Raw genomic sequence first — 19,556 nt, forward strand, 5'->3', positions numbered from 1 at the left:
GTCTAAGACTCCTGATCTCTTTCCTATTTTTTCTACAGAGTTTTCTCCCTTTTTGACTTCTTTATTGTTTCTATTTCCTCTTTTTTTTCATTCTGGATGGTTTTGTTCATTTTCTTCACCCATTCGATTGTGTTTTCCTTTAATTCTTTAAGGGATTTTTGTGTTTCCTCTTAAGGTTTTCTACCTGCTTATCTGTGTTCTCCTGTATCTCTTAAAGTGAGTTACTTATGTCCTCCTTAAAGTCCTATGTCACCATCATGAGATGTGATTTTAAATTAGAATCTTGCCTTTCTGGTGTGTTGGGGTATCCATGGCTTGCTGTGGTAGGATATCTGGGTTCTCTTACTCCACATCCTTTCCAACACATACTGTCACCTGAGTTTTTGATCTAACAATTCTGATTGATTTCAGGTGGAGTCTCAGGGTCATTTTAATTTTATTTTTTTTTAAAAAAGGATGTTTTGGTCATTCGAGATTTTTCTGTTGTAAATTCTCTGTTTAGTTCTATACCCCATCTTTGATTGTTTTGTTTGGTGTTAGGGTGGATAGCTTCTTGAGTTCTTTATATATTTTGGATATTAGCTTTAGCTTAACTGGGATTCCCATACCCCCCTCAGGAACCAGGAAAGCAGGAACCTCTGCCCAGCCAGAGGTATGGGTTTCTTCTGACACGGACATGTGCACAAAGCCTTTACAGGTATTTGGCTCCCCTCCCACTCCTACAACACCCAGAGGAACCTTGAATCCTAGGAGCTCTGCCCCACCCAGGGTCTCAGGGTCACAGCATCCCAGAATCACAGGACCACAGAGACAGCTGAACTCCCAGGAGCTATGACAGAGTCTCCCACAAACAGTCTCCAGTCAGAATCAATAAGGGCAGTAAGCACTAGAGATAACGAGATGGCAAGAGGCAAACACAAGAACATAAGTAACAGATCAGTGCTATTTGACCACATCAGAACCCAGTTCTTCCACCACAACAAGCCCTGGATACCCCAACACATCTATGAAGCAATGTTCAAATCTAAAATCTCACGCATATGATAGAGGACAGAAAGAAGAACATAAATAACTCCCTTAAAGAAACACAGGAGAACACAGGTAAACAAGTGGAAACCCTTAAAGAAGAAACAAAAGATTCCATAAAGAATTACACAACCAAACAGGTGAAGGAATTGAACGAAACAATTCAGGATTTATAAATGGAAATAGAGTCAATAAAGAAAACACAAAGGGAGACAACCATGGAGATAAAAAAAACCTGGGAAAGATATCTGGAGTCATAGATGCAAGCATCACCAACAGAATACAGTAAATTAAAGAGAGAATCTCAGGGGCAGAAGATTCCATAGAAAACATTGATACAATAGTCCGTGATAATGTACAACACAAAAACCTTATATCATAAAATGTGCAGGAAATCCAGGACACAATGAGAATGTCAAACCCAAGGATAATAGGTGTAGAAGATAGTGAAGACTCCCAAATTAAAGGGCCAGCAAATATCTTTAAAAAATTATAGAAGATAACTTCCCTAACCTAAAGAAAGAGATGCCCATAAGCATATAAGAAGCCTACAGAACTCAAAATAGATTGGACCAGAAAAGAAATTCCTCCTGTCACGTAATAGTCAATAACAACAAATGAACAAAATGAAGAAAAAAATATTAAAAGTAGTAAGGGAAAAAGGTCAAGTAACGCATAAAGTAGACCTATCAGAATTACACCAGACTTCTTGCTCGAGACTATGAACGCCAGAAGATCCTGGGCAGATGTCATACAGACACTAAGAAATCACAAATGCCAGCCCAGGCTACTAAATCTAACAAAACTCGCAATTAACATATATTGAAAAACCAAGATATTGCATGAGAAAACCAAATTTACACAATACCTTTCTACGTATCCAGTCCTGCAAAGGACAATAGATGGAAAACTCCAACACAAGGAGGGAAACAACACCCTAGGAAAAGCTAGACACAAAAACATAATTCCATCTCTTACAGCAAAAATAACAAGAAGCAACAATCACTATTCCTTAACATCAATGAATTTAATTCCCCAATAAAAAGATATAGACTAACAGATTGGATACGTAAAGAGGATCCAGCATTTTTTTTGTGATCAGGAAACACACCTCAGAGACAAAGACAGACACTACCTCAGAGAAAAAGACTGGAAAACAACTTTCTAAGCAAATGGTCCAAAGAAACAAGCTGGAGTAGCCATTCTAATATTTCAACCAAAAGTTGTCAAAAAAGATAAGGAAGGACACTTCATATTCATCAAAGGAAAAATCCACCAAGATGAACTCTGAATCCTAAATATCTATGCTCCCAATGCAAGGGCATCTACACACATAAAAGGAACCTTACTAAAGCACAAATCATACATTATACCTCACTCAATAATAATAGGAGATTTCAACACCCCACTTTCATAAATGGAGAGATCATGGAAACAGAAATTAGAGACATAGACAGACTAAGAGAAGTCATGAACCAAATGGACTTAACAGGTATTTATAGAACATTCTATCCTAAAAAGGGGATATACCTTCTTCTTACCACCTCATGGTACTTTCTCCAAAATGGACCATATAATCAGCCATAAAACAGGCCTCAACAGATACAGAAAGAAAGAAATAATCCCATGTGTCCTATCAGACCACCACAGGCTAAAGCTGGTCTTCAATAATAATAAGGAAAAAACACCCACATATACATGGAAGTTGAACAATGCTTTACGCAATGATAACCTGGTCAAGGAAGAAATAAAGAAAGAAACTAAAGACTTATTAGAATTTAATGAAAATGAAGGTACAACATACCAAAACTTATGGGACACAATGAAAGCTGGGCTAAGAGGAAAACACATAGCTCTGAGTGGCTGCAGAAAGAAACAGGAGAGAGCATATATCAGCAGCTTGACAGCACACCTAAAAGCTCTAGAACAAAAAGAAGCAAATACACCCAGGAGGTATATTTGCCAGGAGGAGTAGAAGGCAGAAAATAATCAAACTCAGAACTGAAATCAACCAAGTAGAAACAAAAAGGACTATACAAAGAATCAACAGAACTGAAAGTTGGTTCTTTGAGAAAATCAACAAGATAGATAAACCCTTAGCCAGACTAATGAGAGGACACAGAGAGTGTGTACAAATTAACAAAATCAGAAATGAAAAGGGAGACATAACATCAGAATCTGTGGAAATTTAAAAAAATCATCAGATCCTACCACAAATCCTATACTCAGTAAAACTGGAAAATCTAGATGTGATGGACAATTTTCCAGACAAACATCAGGTACCACAGCTAAATGAGGATTAGATAAACCATTGAAACACTCCCATAACTTCTAAAGAAAGAGAAACAATTATTAAAAAAGGACTATAAAAAGAATTAGTAAAACCAAAAAGTGGTTCTATGAGAAAATAAAAAAGATAGATTAACCCCCAAACCAAAAAATGCTCAGGACCAGTTGTTTTTTGTTCAAAATTCTATCAGACATTCATAGAAGACCTCATGCCAACACTGTCCAACCTATTCCACAAAATAGAAACAGAAGGAACACTACCCAAGTCATTCTATGATGCCTCAGTTTTATGTTTTTACTGAAACCGCACGAAGACCCAACAAAGGTAGAGAACTTCAGACCAATTTTCCTTATCAATACCAATGCAAACATATTCAATAAAATTCTCATAAACTGAATCCAAGAACACATCAAAATGATCATACATAATGATCAAGTTGGCTCCATCCCAGGGTTGCAGGGATGACTCAATATATAGAAATCCATCGACATAATCCACTACATAAAGAAACTCAAAGAAAAAATACACATGATCATTTCATTAGATGCTCAGAAATTTCACAACATTCAACACCTATTCATGATTAAACTATTTGAAAGATCAGAAATTCAAGGCCCATACCTAAATATAGTAAAAGTAATATACAGCAAACCTGTAGCCAACTTTAAACTAAATGCAAAGAAACTTGAAGCAATCCCACTAGATCAGGGACTAGATAAGACTGCCCTTTCTCTTCCTAATTATTCAGTATAGTAATGGACAACAAAAGGAGGTCAAAGGGATACAAACTAGAAAGGAAAAATCAAAATATCACTATTTGCGAATGATATGATAGTATATATAAGTGACACCAAAAGTTCCACCAGAGAACTACTAACCTGATAAACAACTTCAGAAAAGTGGCTTAGTATAATATTAACTCAAACAAATCCATAGCCTTCCTCTACTCAAAGGATAAACAGGCTGAGAAAGAAATTAGGGAAATTATATCTTTCATAATATTCACAAATGACATAAAAAAACCTTGGTCTTACTCTAACCAAGCAAATTAAAGAACTGTATTACAAGAACTTCAAGTCTCTGAAGAATGAAATTTAAGAAGATCTCAGAAGATGGAATGGTATGCACTCATTGATAAGTGGCTATTAGCCCAAATGCTTGAATTGCCCTAGATGCACAGAACACATGAAATGCAAGACGGATGATCAAAATGCGAATGCTTCACTCCTTCTTTAGAAGGGGAACAAGAATACCCTTGGCAGGGAATAGGGAGGCAAAGATTAAAACAGAGGCAGAAGGAACACCCATTCAGGACCTGTCCACATGTGGCCCATACATACACAGCCACCCAATTAGACAAGATGGATGAAGCAAAGAAGTGCAGGCCAACAGGAACTGTGAGAGACACAGCAAGAATACAGCAAATACATAGGCGAATGCCAGCAGCAAACCACTGAACTGAGAACGGGACACCCGTTGAAGGAATCAGAGAAAGGACTGAAAGAGCTTGAAGGGGTTCGAGACCCCATATGAACAACAATGCCAACCAACCAGAGCTTCCAGGGACTAAGCCAAAGACTATACATGGACTGACCCTGGTCTCCATCCTCATAGGTAGCAATGAATGGCCTAGTAAGAGCACCAGTGGAAGGGGAAGCCCTGGGTCCTGCCAAGACTGAACCCCAAGTGAATGTAATTGTTGGGGGGAGGGTGGTAATGGGGGGAGGATGGGGAGGGGAACACCCATATGGAGGGGGAGAGGGAGGGGTTAGGGGGATGTTTGCCCGGAAACAGGGAAGGGAAATAACAATCGAAATGTAAATAAGAAATACTCAAGTTAATAAAAAAAATGGCAAAGCATTGTAAAATGAGAGAAAAGCAAAAAAAAAAAAGAATCTACAGTGGGACCTCATAAAACTGAAAATATTCTGTAAGTGGCAAAGGACATTGTAATTAGGACAAAACAGCAACGAACAGTTTGAGAAAAGATCTTTACCAATCCTACATCTGAAAAGGGCTAATATCCAAAGTATACAAATAAATCAAAAAGACTCCAGAGAGCCAAATAACCCTATTAAAAAATGGGGTACAGAGCTTCAAAGAATTCTCAGCTGAGGAATATCAAATGGCTCAGAAGTACCTAAGGAACTGCTCAACATCCTTAGTCATCAGGGAAATTCAAATCCAAATAACTCTGAAATTCCAACTCATACCAGTCAGAATGGCTAAGATCAAAACTCCAGTGACATCAGATACTGGTGAGGATGTAGAGAAAAAGGAACACTCTTCCATTGTTGGTGGGATTGCAAACTGGTACAACCAGTCTGGAAATCAGTCTGGAGGTTCCTCAGAAAATTGGACATTGCACTACCTGAAGACCTAGCTATACCTTTCTTGTACCCAAAAGACGCTCCAACATACAACAGAATCACATGCACCACTATATTCATAGCAGCCTTATTTATAATATCAAGAAGCTGGAAAGAATCCAGACATTCTTCAACAGAGGATGCAGAAAATGTGGTACATCTACACATCCTAGTACTAGTCAGCTGTCAAAACCAATGACTTCATTAAATTCATAGGCAAAGGGTTGGAAGTCCCAAATATCATCCAGAGTGAGGTAACCCAATTACACACACACACACAAAAGAAAACCTCACAAGGTGTGCAGTCATTGATAAGTGGGTATTATCCCCACAGTTCGAATTACCCAAGATACAATCCTCAGGCCATATCAAGTTCAAGAAGAAGGATGACCAAAGTTTGGATGCTTCACTCCTTCTTAAAAGTGCAACAATAATATTCAAAGAAGGGAATATGGAGGCAAAGTTTGGAGCAGAGACTGAAGGAACAGCCATTCAATGCCTGCCCCACTGGGGGATCCAGCCTGTATATATATATATATATATATATATATATATATATATATATATATATATATACTGCCTCCAAAATTACATAAGATTGATGAAGCTAAGAAGTGCATGCTGATAAGAGCCTGATATAACTGTCTCCTGAGAGGCACAGTCAGAGCATGTCAAATACATAGTCGTAAGTTATTAGCAAACTGTTGAACTGAGAATGGGACCCCCGTTGGAGGAATTTGAGAAAGGAATGAAAGAACTGAAGGGGCTTTCAACCCCATAAGAACAGTAATGCCAGTCAACCAGAGCTCCCAGGGAATAAACCACTACCCAAAGACTATACATAGACTGACCCATGGCTCCAGCTGCCTATGTAGCAGAGGAAGGCCTTGTTGGGCACCAATGGAAGGTAAAGCCCTTGGTCCTGCCAAGGCTGGTCTCTCCAGTGTAGGGGATCGTCGAGGGATGGGATATGGGTGGGTGGGGAGGGGAACACTCTTATAGAATAAGAGGGGTATGGGATCGGGGTCTTATGTACAGGCAACTGGGAAAGGGGATAATATTTGAAATATAAATAAAAAATCCAATAAGGAAAATCAAAGAAAAAAAAGATACGCTCATTTTTTAGTCTCTAATTCTCCACATCTGGATTGATAAATTACCTATGTGAACCCTGTTGTGAAACTGGGGAAATAATATCCTCCTCACTTTAACTAATAAACAAAAGATGCCTTTTATATGAAATAATTGATCAAAAGGCTATATTACATCCTGAATCCAAAAACTTTAACAATAATGAAAACACAGTGAGTTAGGCTCCACTAAGAATTTTTCATCACTTGAACTTCAGGTCCCTTGAAACAGCTTTCCCTTTGTCCTGCTCCACTTCCAGAACTAAGTCACTGGCCCTCTCAGCAGCAGTCCCTGTCCTTGATGACCATGTATTATTGCACCACCATTTGACCTAGACTAGCAGGATCTAGGTCATTTACCCCATATTCCTGTACTCATTATCTCCACATCTGATTTCTTGCAGTTCTCATTTTTCTCCTCTATATTTGAATGTCCCTTTTCACCATACATAATTGATTGTGGAATTAAAATACTCCAAGGTTATTCAGAGAATTTGGAAGTTTGTCCTCAATACCCCTGCTATTGATATGACGTTCTATCACTTTCACAAAAACTCATAGTCTTTAAGCTCACTTTTAAAAATCACTGTCATGAGGTGAATTATCACTGAGAATTTGATGATTGTTTGAATAGGAAATTGCTTTTTTTTTTTGTCAGATCCATTATAGTCCTTAACTCCTCTGGTCATTTTGGTCTTTGAGGAGGGAATCTAGGTCATTCTCAAGATCTCTGTGATCCCATGGACCATCTGAAGTTGAACTTCTAGTTTATTTCTAATGCTTGGCTTTAGCAGTTCTTGATGCAGAGAAGCAAATTCAGTGGTATAAGGAATGGCAGTCTTCTCAATAACGACTCTAAATTTTTCTTTTATGCTTTTGGTTTCAGCTGTTGAGTTTTTGCTTCAGATTTGGGCTCAGATTTACTTTCAAGAGATAATTCTAATAGCTCCTCAATGCTGGCTGCCATTTGCATTCTCTTGCACAAGTTCCAAAATGGCTGCCCTTCCTGCTCCCGCTCCATTTTATGTTCATATTCTTCACGAGCTCTGGTTGAGATTTACCACATACTTCATCTACCTAATGAAACAGATCATTGTAACCATAAATTTATTTGGACAAAATCATTTAGGAGTCAGGACAAAGGTTTATATATACTTCTCTGCTAGACAGCAATCCATACCTTGTATAATATACCATCCCTAAAGGTTGCACAAGCATTTACATTAGGCATTTTGCTATGACAGTCACTGAAGGTAAGGAAGACACCATTTCCATTGGAAGAATTCCTGCCATACAACATGTGTAAATATTTTGGATGTTTATTCAGCAAAGTGTAATATTTTCTCAGAAACTCCCACTCCACTAGTATTGGCTTTTCTGTAACCAATTTTTTAGCTGCACAATATCAAATGCTTGCAGAAAAGGCTAGACACATGCTTTCACACCCACTGGATTAGACAGCAGATTAAGACAATGTCTTTGACACAGAAATTTTGTGGCAAAATCACCAAATACAGGCATGTGATTATTCTTATTCTCAGAGTTTTGGGTAGGTATGAGACTCTGAATTAAGCTCTGCCTACTTAAAAAGAAGGATCTCTGACTAGATTTGGTACCAGAATGCATATATGGGTTTAAACATAAATATTAAAAAAATTGGAAACATGATAATTTGGCAAAACAATAATAGGTTTCTTTCAAGGTGAGTGATCTTTCCAGTCATTTTTTGAATCTGGGTTATAGAACCAAGCATACCCCTTCCCCAATATCCTGTGATTAGGATTCAAATATAATGAAAATCAAGTGATTGCTTAACCCCAAAACCTTCATACCACCATTATACCCATAAGGTAATCTTGTCTGACAGGTCGCTATTGTAATATTCTGGGTTCATCACTTGGGTAATAATAATGATTTCATTTCTAAGAAAGTCCCTGAATATCACTTTCCAGCAGTAACTTTTGTATTAGCTTGGATTTATATAAAACATCCTAGACAGTATAAAGTGTTTCCATAATACACTCTACTAGTTTCAATATTAGGTTGAAAAAAAATCCACATGTTAATTTTTAAATCCATTCAAAATATTATCTCTGTACAAAAAACTACAGCGTTGCATGATAGTTATTTTTAAAATTTAAAGAGAAATTTCTAAGATTATATGTATGTATTTTAAAGATAATACATGGATCTTTATAAAGTACAGTTAGGAAGAATGAACCACACATGAAAGAGTGGTTGACAGTAAGACCTGAGAAACAATGTGACTACAAGTCATAGAATGCTAGCAGCCACTGTAGTAAGAAAGAAGAAAGAAAGTGTCCTCTAGAGCATACAAGGAGCCACAGTTTTGATCACTCATTAAGCTAAACCATGTGAAGCTTGAGATTTTTCAGTTCAGATGGCATATCAAAATATGTATTATGTAAACCTCCATGTTTACAGTAATTTTTTAGAACAACTGTAGAATTCTAACACAAACTTTCACTTGGCTTCTTTGCTGTAATAGACAAACATAAATATTATGTATTAGTTGCAAAAAATTTCAAAATGAATTTCCATCTGTTTCTGGGATTTTATAGGTAAAATGTTGTTTGCTATTAATTCAAAATATTTTGCTTTACATAATATTATATTTATTTTCTTGCTGGAGTCAATATTAGAGAGTGAGCTATTTCTCTATAGAAATTATGCATCAGTTAGGAAATAAAATAAAATGTAATAAAATATTGCAAAGAATAAAAATAGTCCCCTGAATCTCCATAGACATCTTAATTGCTTTTGCCCTTTAAGATTAATCTCACAGAATTGCTCTCCAGAGGTCTCAAGTCTCTAGAATTTTCCCCCCAGATATCCCTGTATTGGCCTCTAATTGTAATGTAACTACAAGTGATGCCACTGTAGGAGGAACATACTATATGCTATGCTTCATTGGTCATTAGATATTGACAGTCACTCTTAGGACCTACAGCCTTCTTGACCCAAGGATTTGCTAAGAACCTTTAACAAAGATCTAGGGAAAACATAAAATCACATTGATTGAGTTTTAAGTAATTGCTTCAAGACAAGTTTTGGAGAACTGCATTAGGCACAATCACAGTTGTGATTGACATGACAGATGTGGTGTTATCATGTTTCTAAAGCAAATTAAAAAGAAAATGAGAGGCTTTTCCAGGCAACTAAGACTCAATGGAGGTTTAGAATTTAATCTGTGAAAATACTTTCTCCTTCCTCATTCTCTGCATTAGAGAATTAGGAGCCTTTTGACAACTGCCTGAGAGAGAGATTCTCTCACAGCACACACACACACACACACACACACACACACACACACACACACACACACATATATATATATATCTGATCTGGTGATGTCAGTATGTTATTCAAGATTGGCTATTCTCTCATATGGAACTGGTAAGCTTCTACTTTACTTGAAATTTTTATTAATTTTATATGGAAAGCCAGCAAGGCAACTATATTCATTGTGAGTTATTCTGAAGAACACTGAATGGTTTCAACAAGCTTTTAAATTCTGAGGTAAATGTAAAAAATTCTATCATATGAGATGTAGGAATTCTTATGACACATCATGCTTATTTCTCCATAATAATGAAAAAAACCTCCAAAAAGTATGATGCCCTAGTTGATTACACTATAATCTAACAGTAACTATGTATTTACTTCTTACTGGTTGAAAGAAACAAGAAAAGAAAACAACTAATCCTTAAAGTGAAAGAACACATCTTTCAAGTCAAAAGTTCCTGATGGATTAATACGTTTTGAACTGTACTTTAACCTTTCCTCAATGATGTAATGCTAATTAACATTAATGCATCTGTATATGCTGACAGTGATATGGATAAAATCATAGATTTTTAATTAGATGAATTTAACTTTTGAATCTTGACTCTCTTTCAAAACTGGATATATGAATTTTAGATTATTATGTATGTTTTAATTTTCATGTTTTCTAAGAGTGAAGAATAAAATTGCTACTTGCTTCCTCTTCCAGACATAGGCACAGAGACATGAAGACACATGTTTACATATACAGTCTTTATTACTAGTTGTAGAGATAAGTATATCTAAGGTTTACATGTATTTGTTAAAGTTGAAAGCAATGTTAGAGTCAGGCTTATACATTTCAGGTGTATAAATTCATATTTGGAGAATATGAGGTGAAGAAAAATCTAAGGAATAATATAATTGGATGTATATTTGTCAAAAGCTTAAATTGTAGTTAAGAAATGTAACATACTATGAGAAGAGACATAGATACAATAGCATCCAGGATTGAATTTATCATCACAATAAATCTGTGAGCTAAAGACATCTCATGTACCAGTAACACTCCAACGTATGGACTCTGGTTTGAATAAAGTATCCCATTGGTGAGGGATCTGATGATTATGAGTTAAGTCTTCATATTGAGGTAGAATACAGACTTAGCTAGAATTGTTAAACTGTTTACATTTTAGATAACATAGCTACACAGTTGAAATTAGGTAAAATTAACATTGATAGAGATCCCACAGATTCAATAGCTTGCAACTTGTATATATTTCACAATCATTTCTTTCAAGATATGATTTTCTATAGAAAAACAAACTATATGTTCCTTGACAATGTGAAGTTCAATTCAACTGATCTTTCTATAACATTGGACACAGATCACCCATTGATTCTCTGATAACCTTGATGGAGAACAGGACAGAAGTGACACAGTTCTTCCTGCTGGGACTTACAAATGACCCAGGTCTACAGCATCCTCTCTTTATCATCTTTCTTCTCATCTACACCATCACTCTGGTCGGAAACCTGGGATTGATTCTACTGATTGTCCTTGATGCTCACCTCCACAGTCCCATGTATATTTTTCTTGGTAATTTATCACTGGTGGACTTCTGTTACTCTTCAGGTGTCACTCCAAAAGTCATGGCTGGCTTTCTAGTAGGAGATAAAGTCATGTACTATAATGACTGTGCTGCTCAGATGTTCTTTGTTACAGGCTTTGCTACTGTAGAAAATTACCTGTTAGCTTCAATGGCCTATGATCGCTATGCAGCAGTGTGTAAGCCCCTACACTATGCTAGCACCATGACTACAGGTATGTGTGTGTGGATGATTGCAGGCTGTTATGCCTGTGGCTTCCTGAATGCATGTATCTATACTGGCGATGCATTTAGTCTCTCCTTCTGTAGGGCTGATGTAGTCCATCATTTTTTCTGTGATATTCCAGCAGTCATGGTACTCTCTTGTTCTGATAATCACGTGAATGAGCTGCTTCTTGTTTGTGTAGCCAGCTTCAATATATTTTTTGCTCTTATAATCATCATAATATCCTACCTAATGATTTTTATCACAATTCTAAAGATGCGTTCAGCTGCAGGACATCAGAAGGCCATGTCCACCTGTATATCTCATTTCACTGCTGTTTTTATTTTCTATGGGACAGTAATTTTCATGTACTTGCAGCCTAGTTCGAGTCATGCCATGGACACTGACAAAACTGTGTCTGTGTTTTATACCATGGTGATCCCCCTGTTGAACCCTTTGGTCTATAGTTTGAGGAACAAGGAAGTCAAGAGTGCGTTCAGAAAGTTTATTTTCAGGTTAAAATGATATTATATTGATTTTACACACTGGAGACATCTAATATCTGAACTCATTTTTTCTCACATCCTTTTTACTGAATAAGATTTGATTTGTATGTCTGTCTACATGTTCATCTGCTTGTTGTTTTATCTACCTATCAATCATCTATCTATCTATCTATCTATCTATCTATCTATCTATCTATCTATCTATCATCATTTATCTATATATGACTTATCTCTCTATTTGTCATATCTGTCATTTATCATCTATCTATTCATTCATGCATCCATTTATTAGCTGTGTTTATATGTGTGTGTGTGTCTGTGTGTGTGTGTGTGTGTGGAGAGAGAGAGAGAGAGAGAGAGAGAGAGAGAGAGAGAGAGAGAGAGATCCCATATTATTTTAATGGTTATAGGACAGCTTTCGGAAGACAGTTCATTCTTTCTTTTTACCATATAGGTTCGGAGGATCAGGTTCTCAGCTTTGGCAGACAGCACTTTTACCAACTGAGTCACCTTGCTAGTTTTAAATCATATTTGAAAAGTGTCTGGTTGAAAGGAGTCTCCAACTTCCCAAACTTTATAAGTCTATAAATAACAGTAGGCTCAGCTAAAGCTGGACTATAGAAGAATTTATTGTAGATAAAAGTCTAAGGTCAGCATTTGGCAGCAAAAAATGTGTTTCTGCTTATCAAAAGAGCCACTTTCCTTAGCTAAACATGTGGTTGTACAACAAAGCCCATTCTCTCCTCTAGACTTTCTTAGTTCCTTCTGACATACATTTGTTATGCATTTCAACGTTCATTCTCACCTCCAGGCCCTTCTTACTTCTTCCATTCCTCCTCTATTAAGAGCTCCCAGGCTGCTGCAGGTCACAGGGTTTCCTTTTCCCTCATACCCATCACTTCCCTATATAAGGAAAGTTGTCCGCCTGCCTCTACTATTGTCCCTTTTCTCTCTTTTGTTATTCTCGCTTCTCTTGCAAATAGTCCTGCATATAGTCTGCTTCTTTTTCTTTCTGCTCTGGATTTTTCTGGATGCCTCTGGTTGTTATCTCTTATCTACAGTAAAACTCTTTGCCAATCATCTAGTAGCCATTTTGGTGGTTTCTTTGCTGAACCTAGCTTATGAAAATCAAGTTTGCAGAAATGATATATTAAAAGAGATATTCAGACTCATAATATCTGAGTTATACTAATGTTTTTGGTTATTTTAATCAAATATCAATTAAATATGTTTGTACTAACTCATCTTTTATCAATATATTTCTAACTGTCTCAGTGCAAATATTTGTAAAACAGAAACATAATACAGACTATACATAGAGGTTCACTTGCCTTATGAGTGAGGACACACTGACTTTTATGAGGCCAGTTTTTCAGAGTGAAATGCATTTTGCCTTTGTGTGTTAGTTTTATGGTTTAGTTTAACTATACAACATAATGTTTTAGTAATGGAAGTATTCTTGTGAAATATGGTGGTAAACCCATGAAGCCTCAGCATTCAAGGGGCTGATGTACATGGATTAATGTTAGTTTGAGAATAATTTATGTTCTATACAAGTCACTGTCAAAACAAAAAGGATGAAGAAAAGAAAAAACAATGGAAAACAATAACAGAAATTGCCCAAATGATGTCTTTCTGAGATGTAGTAACAATGTCTTTGAAAGTAAATGTTCTTAGAAGCCATGGGTTCTGCAATGACTTGTCCTAGTCAACGTGGGTACCTAGCATCCATCCTGAGAAGGCTCAGCTAAACAAAATGGAGTAGAAAAATCAGTCTGTCTCTTTTTCTCTATCTCTCATTTTTTTCTTCCCTCCTCTCACTGTCTTCATTTGTGTGAGAGAGCTGTCTATCTTCTAGATCCCAGAAATACTGGATCAAGTCCTTCATTTCTCCTTTCCCTTCTACTTTCTCACATTTTTGAACTGTGCCTTAATTAACCCATCAGCCTTCTTGGCTTACCATCTTTCACAGAAAAGACAATGGGTATTTTTGGCTACTATAATCACATGAACTGATAGCAAAATTTCCATAGACGAGGTTTGTCACTTGTTGACTGTAGAGTGCTCATCCTTAAACAGGCAATTTATATCACTCCTTCCACCACTGAGGATCATGAAATAATAAAGAAGATTGGGGACAGAAAGGCTCTTAAGAGCCTGAAGTTGAGAAGACTTTTGTGAAATATTGTCTTTTGGACATGACATGGATGCTGTATGCATGAACTTCAGTTGTGGTTACCTGCATAGAGTCCACATAAGATTGGTACATCAACATTTTATCTTATAAGAGGGGAAGGCTCATGAGGGCTGACCCATGCCTGAGGAATATTGACAGTTAATGATGCATTATATTTTTCAGTAGTAAGTTGCTCATGCTCCAATAAGTAACTCCTTCATAACTCTCAAACAAGTAACTTTATTTTAACTCAGTGGGCCACACATAAAAGATATAAAAGTTGGAAGGAAAGTTATTGAGAAGAGTGGTTCATTGGGAGAAAAAGGAGTTGAGTAAGCACACCAATGGATGAGAAGCATTATACTTCATTATATGGATGTATAAAATTGTTGAATAATAAATTTTGTAAATCAAATTGCCACTTGATATTTAACTTTAGAACTTAAATTTAAGTCTAATATTTTCTATTACTTCTACAAATTTAGACCTTTATTTCTGTTCATTTATGTACTATTTATCATTTAATACATAGACTATCTTGTCACATGATATATCCCCTTCAAAGACTTTATTGACATTTACTGCATGGGCTTACTAGTTCCTTTTCTATACTCTCTAAATAATCTATTACTCAAACTATAGAAGTGACTCTAACTCTTTTAAAGAACAAAAAATATACAATGGAAAAAAGAAAGCATTTTCAATAAATGGTGCTGGTCTAATGGCAGTTTGTATGTAGAAAAATGAAAATAGACTCATATTTGTCACCTTGCATAAAACTCAAGTTCAATTGGATCTAGGACCTCTACATAAACCCAAATACACTCAATATAATTGAAGAGAAAGTGGGAAAGGGCCTTGTTCTTATTGACAAAGGGGCACATTTCCTAAACAGATACTATGGTGTGCTTACAAATAGGAGACTAGAATGACTACCCTCTGAAAGACCCAACAAGCAACAGAAGGAGTCAGATACAGACAGATATTTACACCCAACCAATGGACAGAAGCTTGTGACCCCTGTGGTTGAGTTAGGGAGAAGCTAGAAGAAGCTGAATATGAGGGCTACACTATAGGAAGACCAGCAGTCTTAATTAGCCTGGACCCCCAAGATTGCTCAGACACTGAGCCACCAACCAGGCATCATATAACAATTGGTATGAGCCCCCAACACATATACAGTTGAGGACTTTTTGGGTCTTGACTCAGAGAAAATGTGTTTAACCCTCAATTGCCTTGAGGCCCCAGGGAGTGAGGATGTCTGCTGGGGTCGGGAGGAGGTATGGGATGTAGAACAGTCAGAGGGTAGACATGGAGTGGGATAGAAAATAGACTGTAAAAAAAAGTTAAAGAACTAAAACAACAAGAACAAGAACAAGAACAACAGCAACAACAACAACAAAAACCAAACCAAATAAAACAAAAAACCGTAATGCCATGGCCAGTGGTATCTGAGTAGATGTTCTTGTTGTAGCAGATTGAAAAAAGATATATATTTGGGGGGGCAGGATTTTGTGCTTTTTTGAAAACATACTTCATATTTCCTTTTTTATTATATAAATATCATTTTAACCCTTTACTTGTAAGGATATAAACTTATTAAGAGGATCTTTGTTATAATTTATACAAATTCACAAATAGTACAATTAATTGATAAAGGTTTCTAGGTTTTTCCGTTGTCTCTCTAAGGGAGTTCTCCATGTCTTTCTTGAAGTCCTCCAGCATCATGATCAAATATGATTTTGAAACTAGATCTTGCTTTTCTGGTGTGTTTGTACATTCCGTGTTTGCTTTGGTGGGAGAATTGGGCTCTGATGATGCCATGTAGTCTTGGTTTCTGTTCTTGGGTTCCTGCGCTCGCCTCTCGCCATCAGATTATCTCTAGTGTTACTTTGTTCTGCTATTTCTGACCGTGGCTAGACTATCCTATAAGCCTGTGTGTCAGGAGTGCTGTAGACCTGATTTCCTGTTTTCTTTCAGCCAGTTATGGAAACAGAGTGTTCTGCTTTCGGGCGTGTAGTTTTTCCTCTCTACAGGTCTTCAGCTGTTCCTGTGGGCCTGTGTCCTGAGTTCACGAGGCAGGCTGCTTGGAGCAGAAAAGTTGGTCTTACCTGTGGTCCTGAGGTTCAAATTTGCTTGTGGTGTGTTGCTTATGATCTCTCTGTGAGGGCAGCAACCAGGGGGGCCTGCTCCGCCTTCACTCGGGACCCTGTGCACTGAGTTTTTCATTTTTAAATGAGGAAGTATAGTTACGCAGTTTTGAGTTCAATGGCACCATGTGGACCTATGACTCCTTGTAAATCTTGCATTTGAGGCATTTTCTGAATAAATGTATAGAACACTTTTAGAAACAAAGGTCTTTCTCTGACGATATTTTTTGTGAGTTTTCTTCTTTTTTTTACTCATTTCTCATAATCATGGCATAGGTTGTGTCACATCATAACATAATGGTTACTCAGAACTTAAATCTCAAAAAATGACAAGGAGCACCAACACAATTTAACAAATAAAAGCAGGGGTCCAATATAAGATTAATGAGATGCATAATGATACATTTAAAATCCGTGAACATAAATTGTTCAAGTATAAATTAATTTCATCATCTAATGATGTGATCATGTGTATTTTTTTAGTTTGTTCATATAGTGGATTACATTTATGGATTTCCATATATTGAACAATCCCTGCATTCCTGGGATGAAGCCTACTTTATTATGGTTGATAACCATTTTGATGTGCTCTTATATTTGGTTTTCGAGAATTTTATTAAGTACTTTTGCATCAATATTCATAAGGGAAATTGGTCTGTAGTTTTTTTTTTGATAGGTCTTTTTGTGATTTAGGTAACAGTGTAACTGTGATTTCATAGAAAGAATTGGATAGTACTCCTTCTGTTTCTATTTTATGGAATAGTTTGAGGAGTATTGGTATTAGATCTTCTTTGAAGGTCTGATAGAATTCTGCACTAAAACCATCTGGTCATGGGTGTTTTTTGGTTAGGAAACTTCTAAGGACAGTTTCTATTTCCTTCGGTGTTATGGGACCGTTTATTTGGTTTATCTGTTCCTGATTTAACTTTGGTACCTGGTATCTGTCTAAAAATTTGCCCATTTCATCTAGATTTCCCAGTTTGGCTTTGGTAGTAGGATCTGATGATGTTTTGAATTTCCTCAGTTTCTGTTGTTGTGCCCTTTTCATTTTTGATTTTGTTAGTTTAGATAGTGTCTGCGTGTCCTTTGGTCAGCCTGGATAAGCATTTATCTATCTTGTTGATTTTCTCAAAGAACCAGCTCCTGGTTTAGGCAATTCTTTGTATAGCTTTTGTTGTTGTTGTTGTTGTTGTTGTTTGTTTGTTTCTACTTGGTTGATTTTAGCCCTGCATTTGATTATTTTCTGCTGTCTACTCCTCTTGGGTGTATTTTCTTCTTTTTATTCTGGAGCTTTTAGATGAGCTGTTAAGCTGATAGTGTGTGACCTCTCCAATTTTTTATGGAGGCACTCAGATCTATGAGTTTGCTTTTAGCACTGCTTTTATTGTGTTCAATAAGTTTGGATATGTTGTACCTTCATTTTCATTAAATTCTAAAAAGTCTTTAATTTCTTCCTTGACCACGTAATCATTGAGTAGAATGTTACTCATCCTCCACATGCATGTGGGCTTTCTGTTGTTTTTGTTGTTATTGAAGACCAACCTTAGTCAGTTGTGGTCAGATAGAATATATGGGGTTAATTCAATGTTCTTGTATTTGTTTTATTTATTTACTTTTTGTGTCCAAGTATATGGTCAATTTTGAGAAGGTACCATGAGATGCTGGGAAGAAGGTATATTCTTTTGTTTTAAGGTGATATTTTCTGTTAAATCCATTTAGTTCATAACTTCTTTTCACTTCACTGTGTCTCTGTTTAGATTCTGTTTCCATGTTCTGTCCACTGGTGAGAATGGGGTTTTGAAATCTATTATTATTGTATAAGGTTGAGTTTGTGATTTGAGCTTTAGCAACATTTCTATTACAAATGTGGTTGTCCTTGCATTTGGGGCATAGATGCTTAGAATTGAGAATTCATCATGGTGGATTTTTCCTTCAATGAGTATATAGTTCCTTTCCCCATCTTTTTTTGATAACTTTTGGTTAAAAGTCTATTTTGTTGGATATAAGAATCACTACTCTAGTTTGTTTCTCGGGACCATTTGCTTGGAAATTTTTTCTGATCCTTTTATTTTGAGGTAATGTCTGTCTTTGACTCAGGTGTGTTTTCGGTATGCAGCAAAATGATGTATCCTGTTAATGTATCCAGTCTGTTAGCCTAAGTCTTTTTATTGGGGAATTGAATACATTTATTTAGAGATATACTAGGGACCAATGACTGCTGCTTCCTATTATTTTTTTTGTTAGAGGTGGAATTATGTTTGTGTCTTTCTCTTATTTTGGGTTTGTTTTGAAAAGATTAATTTCTTACTTTATCTTGGGTGTGGTTTCCCCTCTGGTGTTGGAGTTTTCCATCTATTATCCTTTGTAGGGTTGGATTTGTTGAAAGATATTGTGTAAATTTGGTTTTGTCGTGGAATATCTTGGTTTCTCTATCCATGGTAATTCAGATTTTTGCTGGATATAGTAGCCTTGCCTGGCATTTGTCTTCTCTTAATGTCTATATGACATCTGCCCAGGATCTTCTTGCTTTTAGAGTCTCTGTTGAGAAGTTTGTTGCAATTCTGATATGTCTGCTATATATGTTACTTCCCCTTTTTCCATTATTGCTTTCAATATTCTTTCTTTGTTCTGAGCATTTGATGTTTTGAGTATTTTGTGATGAGGGAATTTTTTTTCTGGTTCCCTCTGTTTGGTGTTCTTAGGCTTTTTGTATGTCTATGGGTATTTCTTTCTTTAGGTAAGGAAAGTTTTCTTCTATAATTTTGTTGAAGATGTTTGCTGGCTCTTTGAGTTGGGAATCTTCACTGTC

General features: G+C 36.4%; 1 protein-coding gene across 1 annotated transcript; it reads left to right on the plus strand.

Moving 5' to 3' along the window:
- The first annotated feature begins 11,516 nt into the window (after nucleotides 1–11,516).
- On the plus strand, nucleotides 11,517–12,440 carry Or5b100 (olfactory receptor family 5 subfamily B member 100). Its single transcript, NM_001000758.1, has one exon. The coding sequence runs from the start codon at nucleotides 11,517–11,519 to the stop codon at nucleotides 12,438–12,440; it is 924 nt and encodes a 307-aa protein (NP_001000758.1).
- The last annotated feature ends 7,116 nt before the right edge of the window (nucleotides 12,441–19,556 follow it).

Source organism: Rattus norvegicus, chromosome 1 (genome assembly GCF_021556685.1).
Source record: "Rattus norvegicus strain SHRSP/BbbUtx chromosome 1, alternate assembly SHRSP_T2T, whole genome shotgun sequence".
NCBI lineage: Eukaryota > Metazoa > Chordata > Mammalia > Rodentia > Muridae > Rattus > Rattus norvegicus.